Here is a 20986-nt window from a genome sequence, read left to right on the forward strand (position 1 = left end):
TTACTGTAGGCCATAACATGTCTGCAGGAGGTGGATAGGGTTGTTAGTCAGCGCCAATGACTCACTGATAACTCGCCAGCGGCTGAGCTTTCTGGCTCACTTCGCAGCCTGCTTTTTCGGCACAAAAACTCCTATTGATTCCGTCAATGAAAGTCTAAAAGTTGAAGCCTATAAAGTGAACGGGGATTGGTAATATGTCACCTCCTTCCTGTCTAGTGAGCTTTGATATTTCTTGCAATAAATAAACAGATCGGTTTGGCTGCTTTCAGTATTCTGCTAAAATACAACAAACTGCTTGTTGTATTTAAAACAAATCAAATGAAATCATTTCCAACGTGATTGAATTGAACACTGAAAAGGCAGCACTAAAGAAAAAAAGAATGACAGTTACATTATAAAACGCCATTTTCCACTGATGTTTTCTTTCAACGAACACAAGAAACTGTCTTTCGCGATGCGTTTCTTTGATAAAAAACATATATTGTGCAGCCCTGGTATTTCCCTAATGAGCATCCACACACTTCTGTCTGAACACACATATTAGCATTTCAACCCGCAGCATGGAGCAGGTGTACTGCTGGCCTCGCCTCTTTTCCTTTTCACTTCACACCTCCTATATGGCCAGCCAGAAGGGCCAAATTTCACAGTCCTGCACTGATATAGCCTCTCAGCTGGTGACGATCACACACACACACACACACACACCGCCCTGCACTGTAAATAGGAACCTTGTCTCTCAGGCTGTCTGGATCTAATGGCTGCTATTTTCACGCGAGGCGGCGGAACACATACAAGGAAGCGCGCAGGAATAAACTGGGTTATGCAGCAAGTAGATCCGACCAGGCAATCGGATGGGTCAAGTAGACATTTCGAACGTGCTCAAATCAGCATGACAGCACACCCCAGAGCCATTTGAGCACACCTGGCCTTTAAGAAATGATCCACTTCCAGTATGAGCCACCCATTGAGACTGGTATCTCTCAGCTAAATACACTACATGCATGCAGGATGTTTGTTTCCATGCGTCTGTCCTGTTTAGGACACTCGAAGAAACTAAACCTGGTTTAAAGAAAAAAAGGCTTTGAATAAACAGTTTGCTTTAACTTTGCAGTGTGTTTGGTTGGCTCGATGGTGTTTTAAGTGGGGGACCACAACATTCACATCATACAATGTTATTAGAGTCCCATCTGTCCAACCAATGTAAGAACAGGTTGCCAGATATTACTGAATTTAATATTATTACCCTGCAAATAATAACACATTTGTTCAAGGGTTAAATTGTGCATAACATCGTTGATCCAGTGTTTCAATGTAAGTGGAGACTTATCCTTCCATTTTAATAAAACAATGCGTCTGGCCAAGAGAGTTGCAAATGCTGTCACAGTTCTAGCCCATTTGCCTATGCCAAGTTCTTGTGGTACTACTCCAAAAAAAATGGCAATGACCGGTGTCAATATGAGTATGCAATGCTCTAGAAAGAAAAGCAAAAATCAGCTCCCAAAACTACAGACAATTTAGGGCAGCTCCAAAACGTATGTGACAGAGTGCCCCGCTCTGCAATGCATCGATCACACTCTGGGTCAATGTGTCTTTCTGATTTCTAAACGTCACCGGTGGTGGGAATCACCAGAAGCCTCACGATGCGCTATCATCACCATACTTTTTCCCAATTTCAAATGACGTCCCCAAAAGGAAACTCTGTCAACATGTTGTTGTATCTGAAAAGAGACATTTCTCTGTTTTCTCTGCACAATGGGATTGTCAAGCAGACAAACGGACCAACACATATATAATAATAGATCCATACTGTGGCCAGGTTAGCTCAGTTGGTAGAGCAGGCGCACATATATAGAGCTATATATATATATCGCTCCCCTTTCATGTCTTCATCTCTGTTCATCCCCACTCACCGTTGAAGAAGCTCTTGACCTTTAGGTAGCCGACGCTGAGGCGGAGCACCGACAGCTTGTCCAGTCGAGCCCGGACCTCCTCGGTGAACGGCAGCAGGCTGGTGAGCTTGTCCAGCTCGCTGTTGAGCCGGTCGCGGTGGCGTTTGGACGGGTTGGACTTGGCGCCATCGGGGGGTGAGGGTTTGGGTCTGCCGATACAGGAAAGAAAAGACAACGTTAAAACACGGGAACAAAGAAGGATCCAAGACCTATTGACATGAGGACTGGGCATCAGGGTTTCTGCAGGTTTCACCAAGTCAAATTTAGGACTTTTTAAGGGCTTTTTTAAGACCATTATGAATGAAATGTAAGACCTATATCTCGACATATAACATAATATACATCGTCTGAAATAATTCTCAAATTTCGTCATTCGCATTATAGGACTGGTGTCTATAATGTGAGTCTACAAAGTCTAGAAAGTTTCGAAGAACGGGGTTCAACGTTAAGGGTTTTTTATTGCTAAGGCTATATGGTTACATTTAAATGATTTCTACTCAAATTCAGTCTCAAAAACGTCTTTTTTTTTGTTGTTGAAGAAAACGTCAGAAGCGGCAACTCCAAGTTAAAAAAAACAAACAAAAAAAACTTTGAGAAAAAAACACACCAAAAAAGCGTAAAAAAAAAAATCAAAGTACAAAAAATCATTCAACAAGCATTCTCCGATGGGGGCAAGAGAATGTCATTTATGATATGATGATGCCTGAACGGGGAAATGGGTTATGTTTACTTGCCCGACGTGGCGTTTTAGTCGCCCCGGGCCATCGGGCAACCCTTAATGTTGAACTCTGCCTTAAGAGTCCAAGCTTGAGCTCGGGATTCAGATTCAGAAAGGTAACGACGAGTATAACAAACAGGCTTGAGGCTAAATGTGTGTGTGTGTGTGTGTGTGTGTGTGTGTGTTTGTGTGTGTGTGAAGGAGTGCAAGGAGTGCAGTGTGATGAAGCGAGATGACACACAGATTACACACTAATGATGTGCCGCTGAAGACCGAACACGCTTCTATGTTCTAACGTTTAAGGCACTTTTTAAAAGGGCTGCAACTAACCATCATCTTTAAAAGATCAGAGCAAAATCCAAAGTTATTCAATTCATAACACAAACACACAGACACACAAACACACGCACGCACACACAGGCACACACACTGGCCCACACACGCACACATGCACACACACAGGCACACGCATACACACACACGCACACACATGCACACACACACACGCACGCACGCACACACAGGCACACACACAGGAACATGCAGACACACACACATACACACACGCAGACACACAACATGCACACACGCAGGCACACATGCACACACACACACAGATACACACTCACACACGCACAAACATACGCACACACACACACAGGCACACACACACACACACACACACACACACACACACACAGATGCGCGCGTCAGTGTGCAGTTTTAAGTGTGAATCAATTATCAGAGTGATTGCAGATTCCTTTCATGTTGATCCACTTGCAATTGAACGATATGGTACTCATCATTGATGTAGAATGTAATACAGTTAATACACTACATAAATAATACAGTTTTTTACAATCATTTTGGCACTAATTTCAGAACCTTGACGTCATTTTTCAAAACTCTAGACACAAAACTCACAACCAATAATCAAAAACACTTTTTTCAATTGCTGGGATACAATCCACATAAACCAAAGATCATTTGTTCATTTAACAAAGATCAGCTGTTCAATATGACACAACTTAACATCAAAGTACTACTATTTCAAAAAGCAATTCAAACATTACAGTTCAGATGACTGTCTATTCATTTCATTACAATCAACTAACTATCAATCCATACAACTACTCAAAATGATGAGTAACTGTTGCAGTACTCTTAATGCATAGTTGTATGGAAACAGACAAACAATATTCCATGTTTAGATCATGAAGGTTTCAACATAACGAGATTCATTGTCACCAATTAGTGTGGAGCATGAACCAATAAGACTAAATTATCTATGGATGTAATATTTCATCATCATTCTTTACTGTAATGTACTACTGTTTATCAGACACTGTTTCTATGGTCCCATGTACTACTACTGTAATGTACTACTGTTTATCAGACACTGTTTCTATGGTCCCATGTACTACTACTGTAATGTACTACTGTTTATCAGGCACTGTTTCTATGGTCCCATGTACTACCTTTACTGTAATGTACTACTGTTTATCAGGCACTGTTTCTATGGTCCCATGTACTACCTTTACTGTAATGTACTACTGTTTATCAGGCACTGTTTCTATGGTCCCATGTACTACCTTTACTGTAATGTACTACTGTTTATCAGACACTGTTTCTATGGTCCCATGTACTACCTTTACTGTAATGTACTACTGTTTATCAGGCACTGTTTCTATGGTCCCATGTACTACAACTGTAATGTACTACTGTTTATCAGACACTGTTTCTATGGTCCCGTGTACTACTACTGTAATGTACTACTGTTTATCAGACACTGTTTCTATGGTCCCGTGTACTACTACTGTAATGTACTACTGTTTATCAGACACTGTTTCTATGGTCCCATGTACTACTACTGTAATGTACTACTGTTTATCAGACACTGTTTCTATGGTCCCATGTACTACTACTGTAATGTACTACTGTTTATCAGACACTGTTTCTATGGTCCCATGTACTACTACTGTAATGTACTACTGTTTATCAGACACTGTTTCTATGGTCCCATGTACCACCTTTCAGACTATTTACAGTATTGACAGTACTGCACTGTATGCATGCAGGCCCTTGGAATTGCTTGTCCAATTCTGCCAACTCGTTACTGATGATTGAGATATATACTGTATATATACATACACATACACATATATACTTGTACCACATTGTTCGCCATGCCCGAAGGTTTTTTCGAAGATGTTTGGCTAATTGCGATGTAGATGAGAACCTGCGGCCAAATCCACAAGACAGAGTTGATGAAGATGTAGAAGTACAGTAATCACTTCTCTGTTTTGCTTTTTAGAGTACAAGCAAGTTGAGGAACACTGCATTTGAAATTCTACAGTACTGTCTTTCCTTTCTATTTTGTAGCTCATTATTTTGCTTTGATTCAAATGAACCTATGTTGTGATCGTACTGTATTGTTTTTCATCAATACATTTCAGGTTTTGTTCAGTGATTCCACTATGTCTGTAGTATTCTCTCTACTACTGCAGTACTTTTACAGGGATGTATTTACATCTAGTACCATAATGAAACATGTACCACCTATTTTGTACTACAATATTTAAAAGATTGTGCGAACTGTGAAACTACGGGTAGCTTGTGTGTGGGTGATCTAAAGTAACGTTTCAATGGTATTTCACAATCAGTTAGTCTTTTGAACCAATGATTGTGCAAGTGCAAGATTTATTTAACGATATGAATGCGCAATGCAATGTTTTGAACATTGGACAGCCTGTTACAAGTGATGATCGTTTTGAGTTTTGTGTCTAGAGTTTTGAAAAATGACGTCAAGGTTCTGAAATTAGTAGCAAAGTGATTGTAAAAAACTGTAAATCATGACGTACACAAGAAATTAAAACTGGGCGGCGGAGGAAAACAGGAGCAATGAGGAGACTGAAACCTTCCTCAATCAAATACATGAAATAAACATAAATCCTAACATGCACATAACAGTAAAGGATGAAAACAACTATCCTGTAGTATTTAGTGTGTGAGATGTGAGTTTCCACGCTCCGTTTGGAGCCTCAATCTTTTTGCCCCTTACAGCATTAAAAAGGTTTTGCTGAGTGGAAACCACCTTGTCTCTCTGGAGAGCAGAGCAACAAGCTAAATCTGTTCCATCCGCTGCTGCCATGGTAACTGGGTCAGCGGTGGCCTGTTTATTATCACCCCACCTGTTGTCTGTTCCGCCAGGATGCAGGATCTACTTTGAGCGCACACATTTACAGCGTGAGAGGTGACGAAGAGCTCTCTTTCCTAAACGAGATTCAAAAGGGACTTATTTACACAAAAACATGAAAACATGAAACTGACGTACCTACAATATCCTTCAAATGTTACACGCTGTTTACTTTTGTTAAATATACTATGTATGTAGGTTGTACATTTTATTCTACACTTGTATGTACATGTAGGCTACATTCTTTTCATTCCTCTTAAGTCATTTTTTTTCAGTAGTTGTTCTGTAGTTCTATAGTGTAGCCCTACTGCAATACTCTTGTATATCCATAATCTGCCTTAATAGAGAAACAGAAACAGAAAGCGCTCCTGTGCGTTGCACTGGCTTGATAAGGAACCGTATTACGAGGTACACAAACCCTGGCTGTTTGACATCAGACGGAGCGCGGCAGCAGAATGCGGGTGCTGCAACTGAACTCCGGTGACCGGCGCTAAACCCGGCTGGCGGCTTCTCTGCTGTAACTCAAACCAGACGTTCGCTGCACAGAGGGGCTTTTCTTTTTCCCAGAGAATGTGTGAAGCATTTATCCCTAATGCCAGCTGAGAATGGGGTCAGTGTTCATGTGATTTAACTTCAGTACCAAGACTTTAAACTTAGACACACGTTTGATTTTTTCGGAACGTCCAGACGGGAAAAAGACTGACTTGGACTGAGTTTTATGACTGCATTACACCAAACGACTGCCCGACTCTAGCAAGACTCTCAGGATTATATTGTGATATTGGAACTTAGTCTGCTCTAGCGGAATCGCTTGAAAAGTCGTTTGGTGTAAGATCGGCATAAGATGTCGAAAAATAGCAGTGATAAAAAGCTGCAAAGCCCTCGCACTGTTAGCAACCTGCCAGTCATCGGCCTGGGTTAAACAACTGAAAAGGAAAGAAAATCTCAAAGAGTTCCATCCCCTCAAATGTGAAGATTTCCTGCATACATGATTGAAGACATTGAAACTACAATCTAGTAAGAATCCATTTTCGCCACATCTGGGGGATAATCTGTCTATAATATGCCTTTTTTTCTGTCAAAAATGAATCAATTCAACGACAAAGTCTCCTGCAGATGACCGGATAACAAAAAACATTTGAACTTGCAAAGAATCTAAGCAGACCTGGTTTCAGTGTCTTGCTCGGGAACACTTCGGGAAGAGCGTCTGGTTGTTGTGGGAATGGAACCTGTGAGCTTCCAGTTCCAGGTCGGTCGCACACAGAGCGGCTGCATGTTGGCTGGTTCTCAAGCTAAATCAGGTTCAGATGTTCCTGCTGATGACTCCGCTGGGGATTTTCAGGTCAGGTGAGGCCAAACCGAGACGCTGTCTGTGTGTGTGTGTGTGTGTGTGTGTGTGTGTGTGTGTGTGTGTGTGTGCGTGTGCGTGTGCCACAGTCCGATTTCATTTTTCAACATTTGATTTCAACAGAGAGGGCAATGCCACAATAAGAGCTACGGAACGGTACTTTACAGGGGTACTTTTTAACCATTTGCAGTGTTTCCCCTATAATACAACAGGAACCCCCGCCAGGCCAGATTTTTATTTTTTTTTTTATGCCAAAAAATAACACATAGTCATATAAGACATAGTCATGCTGATGTGAAGCGCTGCTCTTGTGTATTTTTTCAAAAAGTAACTGGTATACTATGAATATTTAAATAAATTTGTTAAGTTGAGAACGGAATTCGGTGGGTGGTATCAGCACCCCACCCATCCCATCCCGTCCGGTGAGGCTTAAGCAGTCAACCTAGAGGAAACGCTGGCTTTGAGTTTTTCTGAGTGCAATTAAATGCACCATTAGTTTAGCGAGGCACAAATAAAGGCGACATGGAGTGCTGTCGGAGCCCGCATGCTTTACCGTCGTCGTTTGTTTACACAACTCACTCTCGGGGAAGGCAACATGTTGCCACACCTGTGGCTTCAGGGAAGCAGGAGGATTTTCCAGTTCTGTCGTTTCTCTGTCATCTCCGTCTCCGGCAGTGGCCACGGCGTCTGGAAAAATCCGGCTGCAGGCTGTATACCGGTGAACGTTACCCTGTGTCTTTAGCTGCATGCTACTAGCCGGTAAATGCAAGTAGACGGGGGTGGAGAGTAGAGCTGTCAATCTTCCTCTATAATACCATTCAAATTTATTTTGTTATTTTTTTAAATATTCAAATAATATTCTAATACTTGATGCTCAGATGCAGCCTGTTATTACTACCCTACTCAGGCTTATACATTGTCAATGCCACTATAAGCATGTGGTTGTTGTTACACGTTCTGTCCACTAGAGGGACTTCTAACATTAGCCTGGCCTTGAAGGGGACCTACGCCACGGCGCATTGCATTTCTGACACGCCGCTCTCAGTTTACATTATTTTCCATCACGAGCACTCAGCGACAAACACAACTCAACAGAGAACTCTGGAATGAAACATTATCTAACAAGTGTAGTGAAGCAGCTCTGTTGTAAAGGCTAACGGCGCTCGGTTAGCACAATGACATCTTGTTAGAAAGCACAGCCAAAACGACTTGTCATAAACGAGCTCAGTAACAATAGTGTTAGCCACGATGCTAACGGCATTGATAACTAAGCCAAATGGTGCTGTCACTACTATTTTAGTGATTTATAAGCAACCTGTTTCTTGCAGATTGTCACGATACTGAGAATACAGCTGTTAGAAGGTAATATATGAAGTGGAAGCTAATGACAGCTGTAGGGCAGCTAACATTGACTTTAGCTGTCTCTATGAAGCTCCCAGCTAAGCTCCAAAACTGGCGACGCAGCTAGGAAACAAGAACGAGCTAACTAATGATAACATAAGCATTTTTGGCTCGGTGGATGTCGATTTTAAAGTCATGTTAAAACAATTTCCCATCTTTCTTCCGATTTCCAGCCTGTCACTCCTCCTGTGCTAATGTTACTCGGTACGTAACGTTAGCTCGCAATGCCTTGTGTTTCTCACTCTCGTAACTTAATGTTCATCAGATGTGACATGACAAAAGCATTTTGTGAGATTAGCTAACGGGCCAAAATGGCTCTAAAAATAACAGTAGAGTAGGCAGAACGACTCATATCTAGACTGTAAGAATAGCTGACTGCAAAACGTGTGAAATCTAGATAAAAATATAAAAACCGGTCTGGCGAAAGAAGGAATGCGAAGAACTGGCAGGACAGAGACTGAGGTTTTTAATCAGCAACAATGTCACAGGCTAGGCTAAGTTCACACTCTTTTTTGGATGAGATAAAGTTGACTAGGGCGCTTTTGTAGTAAAAAACAAAAAAGAGAGAGAGAGAGGTGCTAACGTTAGATAAAACAAAGTGGTGGAGCGAGCTAGAGAAAGAACAGAGCGAGAGAGAAAGGTGCTGTTAGATAAATAAACAAAGTGAGTTCCCTGTAGCACTAGCTTGTCTTTCATCGGCTGTCAAAAAAGCGCTTGATGTAGGGCGTTTTTCTTCAGAAAAGTTCAAAAAGACGCTCCGAGCTGCAAAAAGAAAGTCGGCCTTTTTAAAAAAACTCCACAGGATTATAATGTGAAACAGACGCTGGCAGCTTCAAAAAAAGACGCCAAGTGTGAACATAGCCTGAACTGCACTCAAAAATGCCTCTAAAAATAACAGGCCTGAACTGTACTGTGAAACATATCAATTCCAGACTAAACATAACAACCAGTGTGTTTAGAAAAATTGCCCAAGGTGGACTGGCATGGAGTTTCAAAGTAATATACAAACTGTAGTTACTGTATGATTTCACATTTTGAATCACTTTGTTGTTGATGTCGATGACCATTTTTTTCCCAGCTGCTAAAAGCATGTTCTTTCATTCTCTGAGGGGAAAGGTTGTGAGGTGAATGCCCGACACTGTAACTGTAAATGTGTAAAATGTGATGAGGCCCTCCTTCCCTTTCCCTCCTGTAAAGAAGACATCTGCTTCCAATAATACTCCACAACACGACATATCTAAAATCGAGGCTAGATAGCTATCGCTGCATTCCTGACGGCACAACTCCCTGCGAGAACAATGAACGAATATTGTTGTTGCTTCTCTATCTACGTATCTACAAAATCTGCCCTGGAAGGTGTTGGACTTGAGAAAACACCCCCCTGCGATCACACAAAGGCACTTTGTCTCCGAAAGGGGCAACGGAACCTTTGCGAAACAAAAGAAACCAAATACAACGCAGGCGTTTGTTCCACTGCATCGAGTTATGACACAGAAAGAAAAAAAGAGCACTGGAGGAGGTTCAGAAGTCCACCGATCTCATGCTCAGAAAGTCAATATCAGAGCCGATATTTCAGGACTGAAGCTGCCGATAGCTGAGCGTTTGGGCCGATACATTTGATCATTTCAATGCCAAAAAAGGTGTTGAGTTATTGTGTGAAAGGGGGGGGGCGCAGAGCGTGCCCCCCTTGTACCAGGGCTCAGTCCTTATCGCAGCGGCCCAGGGGTTGAATCCGACCTGTGGCCATTTGCTGCATGTCTTCCCCCCTCTCTCTCCCCACTTTCCTGCCTGCAACTGTCCTATCCATTAATGCCAAAATGCTCCAAAAACATATTCTAAAAAAGAAAAGAAAATGGGGGCAGATTATATAAGATTAATCTTATTTCTGCTACTTTTCATTCAAGCCTTTGAGCTTAAAGTTCTATAAATAAGATGTCTGGGAAGTGAAAGCTGCAGAAGACTGATGTCCATCACATGTCAGTCACAAGAAAAACATCCGGTCAGCTGTACATCAGCATGACCTCTGGCCAAAACAAAACAAATCTGACTTGAATTTGACCTGGTCGCTCCACGTTCTGGCACTTGAATTCATCTACCAATGCTGAATATACACAATCCCAAGTGCATGCATGTTGTACCTTTTACTGTCATTTATAAGAGACCACTGTGAAAAATGCTGAATCGTTTGATTCTTTTATGTATTTTCATGAAGTTCCTCAACTCTGCAGCACTTTAAAACCATAAATAAAGCCATCTTTTGTTCCATATAAGGGACCAGTGTTGTAGTCAAGAACCCCTCTTAACCAAGACCAGAGTGTATCGAGACCGAGACAAGACCGAGACTTTTAGGGGCAGAGGCCGAAACAAAACCGAGACTTTGAGGGGTTGAGACAGATACAAGACCGAAACTTTGAGGGGTACAGACAGAGTCAAGACCGAGACTTTGAGGGGTTGAGACAGATACAAGACCAAGACATTGAGGGGTACAGACCGAGACAAGACCGAGACTTTGAGGGGTAGAGAGAGAGACAAGACCGAGACTTTGAGGGGTTAAGACAGATACAAGACAGAGACTTTGAGGGGTTGAGACCGAGACAAGACCGAGACTTTGAGAGGTAGAGAGAGAGACAAGACCGAGACTTTGAGGGGTTGAGACCGAGACAAGACCGAGACTTTGAGAGGTTGAGACAGATACAAGACCGAGACTTTGAGGGGTATAGACAGAGTCAAGACCGAGACTTTGAGGGGTTGAGACAGAGTCAAGACCGAGATTTTGAGGGGTTGATACCGAGACAAGACCGAGACTTTGAGGGGTTGAGACAGATACAAGACCGAGACTTTGAGGGGTACAGACAGAGTCAAGACCGAGACTTTGAGGGGTTGAGACCGAGACACGACCAAGACTTTGAGGGGTTAAGACAGATACAAGACCGAGACTTTGAGGGGTTGAGACCGAGACAAGACCGAGACTTTGAGGGGTAGAGAGAGAGACAAGACCAAGACTTTGAGGGGTAGAGACAGATACAAGACCGAGACTTTGAGGGGTTGAGACAGATACAAGACCAAGACTTTGAGGGGTAGAGACCGAGCCGAGACCGAGACTTTGAGGGGTAGAGAGAGAGAGAGAAATCACCATGAATTGAAATGTTCTACTTTACAACTCAGTGTAAACGTGAAGGTAAACTGCATCAGGGTAGACTGCTGTCACGCTGCCTCTAGACCTGTCTGTGGGTTAAACTGTCTCTCTCGCACTCTCTTACACACACACACACACACACACACAGACACACTCACTCACTCACCATTTCCCAAACTAAAAAAAAAGAAAGATAAACTGCCTGAGAGCAACTTTTCCTTAAAAAACCAAAGGCGAGCGAACAAGGCAATGTTATGTAAGCGTTTGCGTGACACAGAACTATGTTAATGTGTGTTGAGGGAGGAAAGAAACAACCCCCCCCCCTCCACACCCACAGAAGGAAAGACAGGAAAAAAGTATGTTGGGGCAGTCGGAGGAGGAGGAGAAAAAACCCAGCGAGTCTCAGATTACGCCATCCTCCCTCCCTCCCTCGTGGAAACATTGCGTGAGAGAGCTCTCGCTCCATGTCCTGATTATGATTAATGCAGGTAGTACCACACACACACACCGAAACCGCGGTTCTGGCAGGGTTCTGACTGTGGTTCTCTGCTCTATGGAGTATTTAACACTCCCGCCTGGCTTGTTAATGCTATTAAAAAAAAACACAAACTGGGGACATCGGAGTGAGGGAGACGGCTCAGAGCAGCTCCTATGTTCTGAAGGGATTCTTAAACCCACTTCAGCATGGTGAGATAGGTAGATGGATAGACGGATAGACGGATGGATAGATGGATGGATATAGGGATAGATGGATGGATATAGGGATAGATGGATAGATAGATAGAGTGCGACCAAAATTTGTAAGGGTGCAACTAAAAAAAAATCCTAGGTCGCACCGGTGCACCTAACGTCCTCGCATCCGCTGCCTCTCCACGAACGAAGCGTTTGTTTTCCTTTGACGGAACTCACACTCATGATTGGATCATATCGTGGTCTAAACCAATCAGAGACAGAGATGGGGCAGGTCTTTGCCCCTGAATGGCTGTGGTCCAGATATTCCTGCAGTCCTATACTGCTCCGTGCTGTGTGATTCAAATTGCGATATGAGTACCAGAGAATCAGTTACGGCAATCAGAATCAGTAAAATAAACGCAAGAAAACAGACGCCGAACAATGACAAGAAATAGACCCATAGAGTTTTTTCTTTAAGAAAAGCAGGCCGGTTCCCCCCAACACTCTCCCCGGTCAATGCTCCGTCAACAGCCCAGACATGGAGCTGCTTCAGCCACCAGTCTCCCCAGTCCCTGGTAAGATGCCAAGCCCTGGTCCTTCGTCGGAGATGGCATCCGACTCAAGAGACGGAGGTAGAGCCTACCGAGCCTGAGCTAGAAACTCAAAATAAAAAGGGAAAAACATATACATTTCGTGATAAGTGTGTGACTAAAGCGGCCCCTCTCCCGACTGCATTTCAGCGGCAGGCAGCAGCTATCAGCTCCTCAGAACAATCAGAGAAATGAAATACAAATCTTAAGAAAATTGTATAGGCCTAAAATATTATTTAAAAAATCATAAATACAAATTAAAGTAAGCCTTGATCACATTCAAAGTATTGACCTGGCAAGCTATAGTGACATTATAAAGCATTATCATTTTTCTTTGTTTATTAGGAATCTATGCCGCCACAAAGAAAGCGTTTGCTGCGCTTGGGGATCAATGTGGAGACTGGCTTGAAAAAACAGTTGCTCTGGGGGCTGATGGTGCTACAGTTAATCTTGGTAGCAAAGGGGGAGTTATATATATTTTCTTATAAAGAGGTATCTATATGTAAATTAATTGAGATGTATCTTTACAGATTGGAATTGGCCATGTTGGCGGTCCAGAAGGACAATGCAATGATCCATCAAGTGTATGATATGCTACATTTGGTGTGGAAGACCTATCATTTTAGTCCCAAATCAATGAGGGAGCTGAAGGCCATTGGAGAGGACCTGGGAGTGGATGTGTTAGTCCCTGGTGGGGTTAAAGGAACACGACAGCTTCCACATGTCTCCAGGGCCCTGGAGACCTTCCTCAGACCCAGACAGAATGGCCATCAAGGCCAGTTCACTGCAGTCCACTGTCATATGGACCATTTGGCAGGGTCCTCTGCCAATGCAGATGTTGCAGGCCGAGCCACAAAGGTCAGTGGATTTCCACAGGGAATTCATTAAATTAGTGCCACTTTAACTTCAGTCATTTTTTCAGCCAGAATTGAGTTTATCCATGTTGTATCTGAATAGTTGCTGTGGTTGTATGATACAGGTCAAGACATCAATAGAATATGGCACTTCTGTGGCTTTTTGTCACTTTCTGGCTGATGTTTTTGCTGGAATAACCAAGTTTAGTCTCCTACTTCAGAAAAAATGAGACCGTCCTACCTCAGGTAAGGGAGATGAATGGGATATCATTTTAACGTATATTTGTTATTAGCTTCAGCTGTATTTGTAAAAGTGCTTGATATGTCTAAACAGGCAGTTTGTGCTCTTGGAAATCTGCTGGTGACCACAGAGGTGATGGCTGCAAGACCTAAGCCTGGCGGCAGACTGTCCCAGTTCCTGGCAGACCTTAAGCTGCAGAAGAGGCAGCAGGATGAGCAGTTTTTTTTTAGGTTTTTTTTTTATATAGGAAATACTCTAAAAAACCAAATATGTATAATATCAACTCACAATGTGTGTTTATGCTTTATGTCACACACAGACAGTTACACTCAAAGGGGAAGTGTGTAAGCTGGCAGACGATGGGACTGCTAACACTAAACTTCAAAGAGCAATGGAGGCAACAATCAAATCCACTGTCAAATATTTGAAAGCAAGATTCTGTAGCCTCCTAGGCAAGTGTCCTCTGTCTTATGAACACATTGATAGATCAGAAATTCTGTTACTCATTTATTAAGAGTTGTCTTTCATTTTATTAGCTGTCTGAATACATTCACTGGACGGCAGCTAGCAGCTAGCAGCTAACGGCTATCAGCTAGCAGGGCAAGCTAGCTACCGGCGGGATCGAGACAGGGACCAGGGTAGGTGAATTTAAACAATGTCTGAGTTGAAAACGCATCTTGTTGACACGTAAGGGCCCTGTTCATGTGGCACAGACATAGTAATTGCATTTTGTGTCTGTTAAGAGGCACAAAGGCACTCTAAAGCTTGCCCCGACCACTGCCGTTTTAGCTCAGGGGACGCTTGTAGTACGTAGCTGCAGCTTCTCCGTGTTACCTTCACTGATTCGGGTCGGGGGGTTTTTCTATCGAGAGTACTCGCATAGCTATAGCGATCAAGATTAACGTAAAAATTGGCCGGAGTTCTCCTTTAACCAGAGAGCCATACTGTTCAGAGTACAAGGTTTTACTGTTTTTCTTTTTTAATGACATTTCGATATCAATGTCAATGTCAACTTTGATATCTAAGACAGCTTTGACAGCTTGTACATCCCAAGGTTGAATGTGTTTTGTATGTTTTTCAGAACATACTGCACCATGTCCACATTCTGCTGGTCCTCCCTGTGTCATCTGCTGTTTGTGAGAGAGGCTTCTCTTCACAGAAGAGAATCTAATCAGATACCAGAGCATCCCATCACACTGACACAGTGGAAGGTCTGATAAGAATCAGTGTGGAGGGGCCGCGTTTGGAGGACTTTGATGCCAGTGAGAGTGTGGCAAGCTGGTTTAGCCAAGGCCAAAGGGCAAGAAGGCCAAATTACAGGTGTTGGCCATCTGAGGGGCATGCGACAGCAAGGGGGGAGCCGCTATAAGACTTTGAGCCATTAAGTGTTAGGTCTCAGTTCAGGGAAGCACTTTTAAACAGTAGCACTTTCTTTTTTGATTTTGAAATGTTTTAGTTTGCTTAAAATGTTTAACGACAAATTTAGAGGAAGCAACAGGCATGCATTATTAATATCATTCACTTTAGCCTTGACTGACAGTATTATATGAATACAGTGGTGTCATGTGAGTCAACCAGCGTGTTTAACTACCTAATGTCCCCTCTCCAAAATCTCTTCAGAAGAGCAGTCACAGTGCTGTGTTCAACAAAGAATGGTTGACATTAGAAAAGTTCCTTTTTCATTTTTTATTTTCTATGTAGCTGCACTCCCCTACAAAATCACAGCAGTAGTCGAGAGACTGATTTGTTATTTTCAAATAGAGCTATTTATGTCATCTTGTAAAATATTTTTCAGCAATATGTAATAAGGCCTAGCATAAAGGGCCCTCCAGGGGTTCTCGAGGGGGAATCCAGGAGAAAAGAAGATGCTCGTTGAAGTATACATTCACTGTGATCAGAAATAGACTCATAAGAAGGTGTTATAACATCGTTACTGATGCGGGGATTTGACTGTGTCCACTGTTTTCGCCTACGGAGAAAATCAAAGAAATCTACTCCAACAGAAAGGGAAATAAACAAGTTAAATGAGCTCCTACCGTGTTCGAGCATTTGCACGGAAACGTGTGGGAAGCCCGTCTGTCTCGGCTGGGTGGCAGGGTTCAACAGTAAGGGTTGCCCGATGGCCCGGGGGCAAGGAAACCGCCACATGGGGCTAGTAAACATAACAGCCCAGTTGCCTGTTCAGGATCATGGTATCCTAAACTACGTTATCTTTCTCCTGCCTCAACGCTTGTTGAATGATCTGATTTGAATGTTTTTCTGGCCGATCAAGAATTGAGTTGGTGTTTGATGCTTTTGACATTTGTGTGTGTGTGTGTGTGTGTGTGTGTGTGTGTGTGTGTGTGCATGTGTCTGTGTGTTTCTGATTTTACTTTTTTAGACACTCTTCTGTTTTTTTTCTACACTTTTGACGTTTTTTAAAATGGTTTCTTTACGCTTTTCTTTAAGTTAGAATTTTTTTTCGATGCCTTTTGACATTCTTGTTTGCGGGTTTTTTCATGGCTTTTTTCAACACTTTTTTTCTGTTTTTTTCTACACTTTTGACGTTTATTTTCAATGTTTTTTTTTGTTGTTGTTATTTTAAGTTTGACATTTTTTTTTATTAAAATCTTTGGGCAAGTAGAATTTTTTTTTCACTTGCACAAGTAAAAAAAAAAAAAAAAATGGATGCTATAATTAGATTAAAATGATACTGGAGCAACAGTTTCCTTTATTTTCCACGCTGGGTAGACCTGCACTGTTGTTGGACTTCAGCACTCCACATTATCTCGGTGAAGCTGGCCAACATTGCATAACCCACAGCAGGGAAAATAGACTTTATGGCCTTCATGGACTCAGAACAATGTTGCTACTATTGCAAACACGGAGTACAACTTATAACTACACTCTTACTAGCATGTAATACAGGCTGTGTGTGTGCATACTGACTGACTCCCTGGAGATGTTTGCACAGCTGTAACCACCTAAAGAAGAATATAGTGTGTATATTATACACATATGGAGTGTATATATTGTGTATGAATGCTTTAGGAATAAAGTAACACATAGTTCTAAACACATTTGACTGCAATAATAGCATCACAACGTCAGTAATGCATGGTGTTTGTATGGACATATGCTACGTTAATAATACATAAATTAACAACTGAAGCACAAGCAACGTGTGTAATTGTAGTATTGTATTACAAACAGACAGTAACGTTACACCAGACTCCCTCAGAGTACCTTCAGGAATAGCAAGAATAGCCTATTATATAGACATACCATAAGGTCAGAAAGTACAATACAGCCATTGTATACACGCGTCTTATTTAGCCCAGGCGCACTATGCGGTATTATAGGAACACTTTCAGGAACTTATGTATGTTTATGATTGTTTTACTTACATTTTCTGGACCGGCTTCTTCCGTTTCTTCGCCGCGTAAAGAGTCGTGTTCATCAGCATGGTGAATTCAAACAAAATGGGGTTAAAAAAGAAAAAGAAAAGTGGTTATATCCTGGTTATTTATGTACACGTTAGCAGCTCCCAAATCTGTGGACCACTACTTCTTGAAAAAAAAAAAAAAAAAAAAGTATAAAAAATATGAGACGGTAAAATCCCCTTAACGTTAGCTTGAAGTCCTCGGTTGGTTTGCGTCTGACGTTAACGTCTCTGAGCGGAAGAAAATTTACGTTTTCTGTACATTAGTTGGTCCAAACGCCCGCAAGACGTCGGCTAACTGTGACAACTCTTCATAATCCAGACGTTTGAGTATTTCCACACCGATACACTGCAAATACCGTGACTTTTAGACGTTAAAAAAAGTCCTCGGAGGATTTTCATGTATGTCCTCCGCCTGTGCTTCACCCCTGTTGTGATTTGACAGGACTGGTGCCTGCTGCTGCTGCTACTGCTGCTGACTGTAGCCGCCGCGCGCTCCCGTCGCGGTGTACCCAAACTGTAAACGCGAGGGCAGAAATATTTAAGGTGGACCGAATGTGGGCCAACTGAAACTGACATGACAGACGAAGGAATGACTAGAAAGCAGCATTCCAACCGGGGAGACCTTAAGAAGGTTGTGTTCATTGTCATCCTATCAAATTACGGCATTTAAATTAAATAGTTATTTATTTATTTTAGTTGGAATACAAAAAAAAGTGATTTATATTTTTTATAATATTTAAAATAATAATAATGAGACATACTGTAGTAGTAATACTTGTAATTTCACTTACAAATATTGTAATAAAATCAGTACAGTTTTGCAGTAGTTCAAGAAGACGTGTGTGTGTGTGTGTGTGTGTGTGTGTGTGTGTGTGTGTGTGTTATCAATAGCGATTATGAAAACTCAAATCTCCCCCCTCTCATTGCCCCTGCTCTGGTGTTCCCCCCTCTCATTCCCCCTGCTCTGGTGTTCCCCCCTCTCATTCCCCCTGCTCTGGTGTTTCCCCCTCTCATTCCCCCTGCTCTGGTGTACCCAATTTCAATCCCTAAGGAGTAAAGCTCATCAGCGTCAGTGAGCCAATCAGCACGCAGCATGCTTCTACCGAGATCTAATAATGGCTGTGATTGGCTGTCTAACGTTACACGTCGTAGAGACACGCAGGAAAAACTCTACGTTACACAGAGACGCCCCTACGTAGTAGGAGCTGGAAAATAAATACAAAGATTTGTGACGTAATGTGTAATGTTGTCATTTCTTTTTGTTTAATTAAATTGGTATCGAAAAAGGTATCGTTTAGGAACCGGTATCAAAGTCACGGTGTTGGTATCGGTACCGAAAAATGATTGAACGATACCCAGGCCTACTGGTGATCGGAGATTGCGTGCAGCTGAGTCCAATCACTTGGATCTCCAAGACACACCCACACACAGACGACAGAAAAAAGGAAGAGACAACTAGGCCTTCAAGGGCCTCAAAAATTGTACTTAAAGGTCCCATGGCATGAAAATTTCACTTTATGAGGTTTTTTAATATTAATATGCATTCCCCCAGCCTGCCTATGGTCCCCCAGTGGCTAGAAATGGTGATAGGTGTAAACCGAGCCCTGGGTATCCTGCTCTGCCTTTGAGAAAATGAAAGCTCAGATGGGCCGATCTGGAATCTTCCCTTTATGACGTCATAAGGGGAAAGGTTACCCCACCTTTCTCTGCTTTGCCCGCCCAGAGAATTTGGCCCACCCATGAGAAAGAGAGAGAGAGAGACATCATGGCTTTCAAACGAGCAAAGTGGCAGTTGGTCAAGGCCACACCCCCACCGTCCACCTTGGGCTTTACAGCCAGTTAGTAACACAGACTAACATTATAATACAGTGTTAGGGGCAGATCAGATGGCCAGACACTTGAGACTTGACTTGGACTCGTAGCAAAAGACTTGAGACTCGACTTGGACTTCAAAAAATGACTTGTGAACATCTCTGTTGTAAACCCCGCCCCCTCCCCCCCCCCCAAATTACGCCTACGACTTTAGTACAGTAATTGAATTATTTTGAAGGACACACTACTGTTTATACAGTAAAGCCGGTGATCATTTTTCCAGGACAAATACACATCATTTTGTCACTCTAGCATGGGTGCTTATCTCCAGGTGAAGGTTTCTGTTCCCCCCTGTTGCGTCACTCTACCTGTTCTGGCACCAGTGTGTATATATTACACCATGAAGCAGCAGCCAAGGTGCACGTACTGTACATATTTACCCAGTGTTTCGGGTCAGTTGGCAGTCAGTCACCGAGGTGTCCTCCTACGCTCTTGTCAGTGTGAGGTGACGCCAGTGGTGTAGTCTACGTGATAAGCAGGTATACGCAGTATACCCACTAAGAAAGCTCCTGGATTTCTATATACCCACTTAAAAATGCTCAGTGACATGCGATGACATACTTCCCATTATATATTTTTGACATATTTAAATGAAGTCTTTGATGCTCAAAATCTGGCCCATATATATATATATATATATATATATAATGATCCCTGTATTGTTCATTGTATTCGATGCAGCCTGTGTCAGCGTGATGTATCACTGTGTGTTTTTTGTTCTCGGTGAAGGAACTTGCTCCAGCACGCGCAGGAACCGAAATTCACACAAATACAATCCAACTTCATGTTTGTCATCCAACATCTGCGCGTTATGAAAAGTATAAACTGGAGAAGAAAAAAAAATCCTCCCGTCAGTGACGAATTCTCGTCGTGGCGGTACAGGTTGTGTAACGCTCTGCTTGACTTCCAAAACCACGGTTGTAAATATGAACTGTCACGCATTGGAGAATTCTTCTGGATGGAAATAATGACGAGAAGCTGTTTTTTTTTTGTTATTTTTTGAAGTTCAAAACCAAGGGGTTCAGAGCTGCTTCGTGCTGCAGTGACAGCATGAAGACATTTCATTTTCATTGTTTTACACAAAGAACTAACAACAAAAGCAGAAATTGACAGCTTTTGTATAACATCAGAAAAAGTAAGTATAGAGGAGAGACGTAGAGAAACAACATAAATAAGTAATATAGGACAAAGAAGTAGCTTAAGGTCTAAAAGAAAGGTTAAGATAAGTGCTAAAGTCCTGCATAGTAATGTAATATAAGAACAAAAGTATCCAATTATATGCATGCAAACATCCAAAAGGGATAAAAAAAATAAAAAAATAAATAAGTGCTGAGTTAAAAAGGCCAGTAAAAAGTCATGCAAACACATCTATCTGGCAGTAGAATAAATAGGGGGGGATGGTGGTCCTTTTGTGGGGGCTGAGTTTTGGTAAATTTATCAATGGGGATGCAATTGAGGAGAAGGGATGTACATATGGGAAGTTATATATCGTTTAATCCTGTGGGTATGACGGTCTTGAGGAGGTGGATCCAAAAACTAAAAGTTGCACGGTCGACGGGAAGACAACACGAGGGGTTTCTCTGTG

The 20986-nt window shown here is 42.2% G+C and overlaps 1 protein-coding gene across 1 annotated transcript in view; it reads right to left on the bottom strand.

Moving 5' to 3' along the window:
- Positions 1-18008, bottom strand: part of ahr2 (aryl hydrocarbon receptor 2) — a 90406-nt gene extending 72398 nt beyond the window's left edge. The window contains exons 1-2 of the mRNA XM_078244101.1: positions 17492-18008; positions 1911-2098 (exon numbers count right to left, since the gene is read on the bottom strand). Of these exons, the coding sequence (XP_078100227.1) occupies positions 1911-2098; positions 17492-17550 (247 nt within the window). The 5' untranslated portion in view covers positions 17551-18008. The remainder of the gene's footprint in view (positions 1-1910; positions 2099-17491) is intronic.
- Between the last annotated feature and the right edge of the window lie 2978 nt (positions 18009-20986).

The sequence above is a fragment of the Sander vitreus genome, chromosome 24 (genome assembly GCF_031162955.1).
Source record: "Sander vitreus isolate 19-12246 chromosome 24, sanVit1, whole genome shotgun sequence".
In the NCBI taxonomy this organism is placed as follows: Eukaryota; Metazoa; Chordata; class Actinopteri; order Perciformes; family Percidae; genus Sander; species Sander vitreus.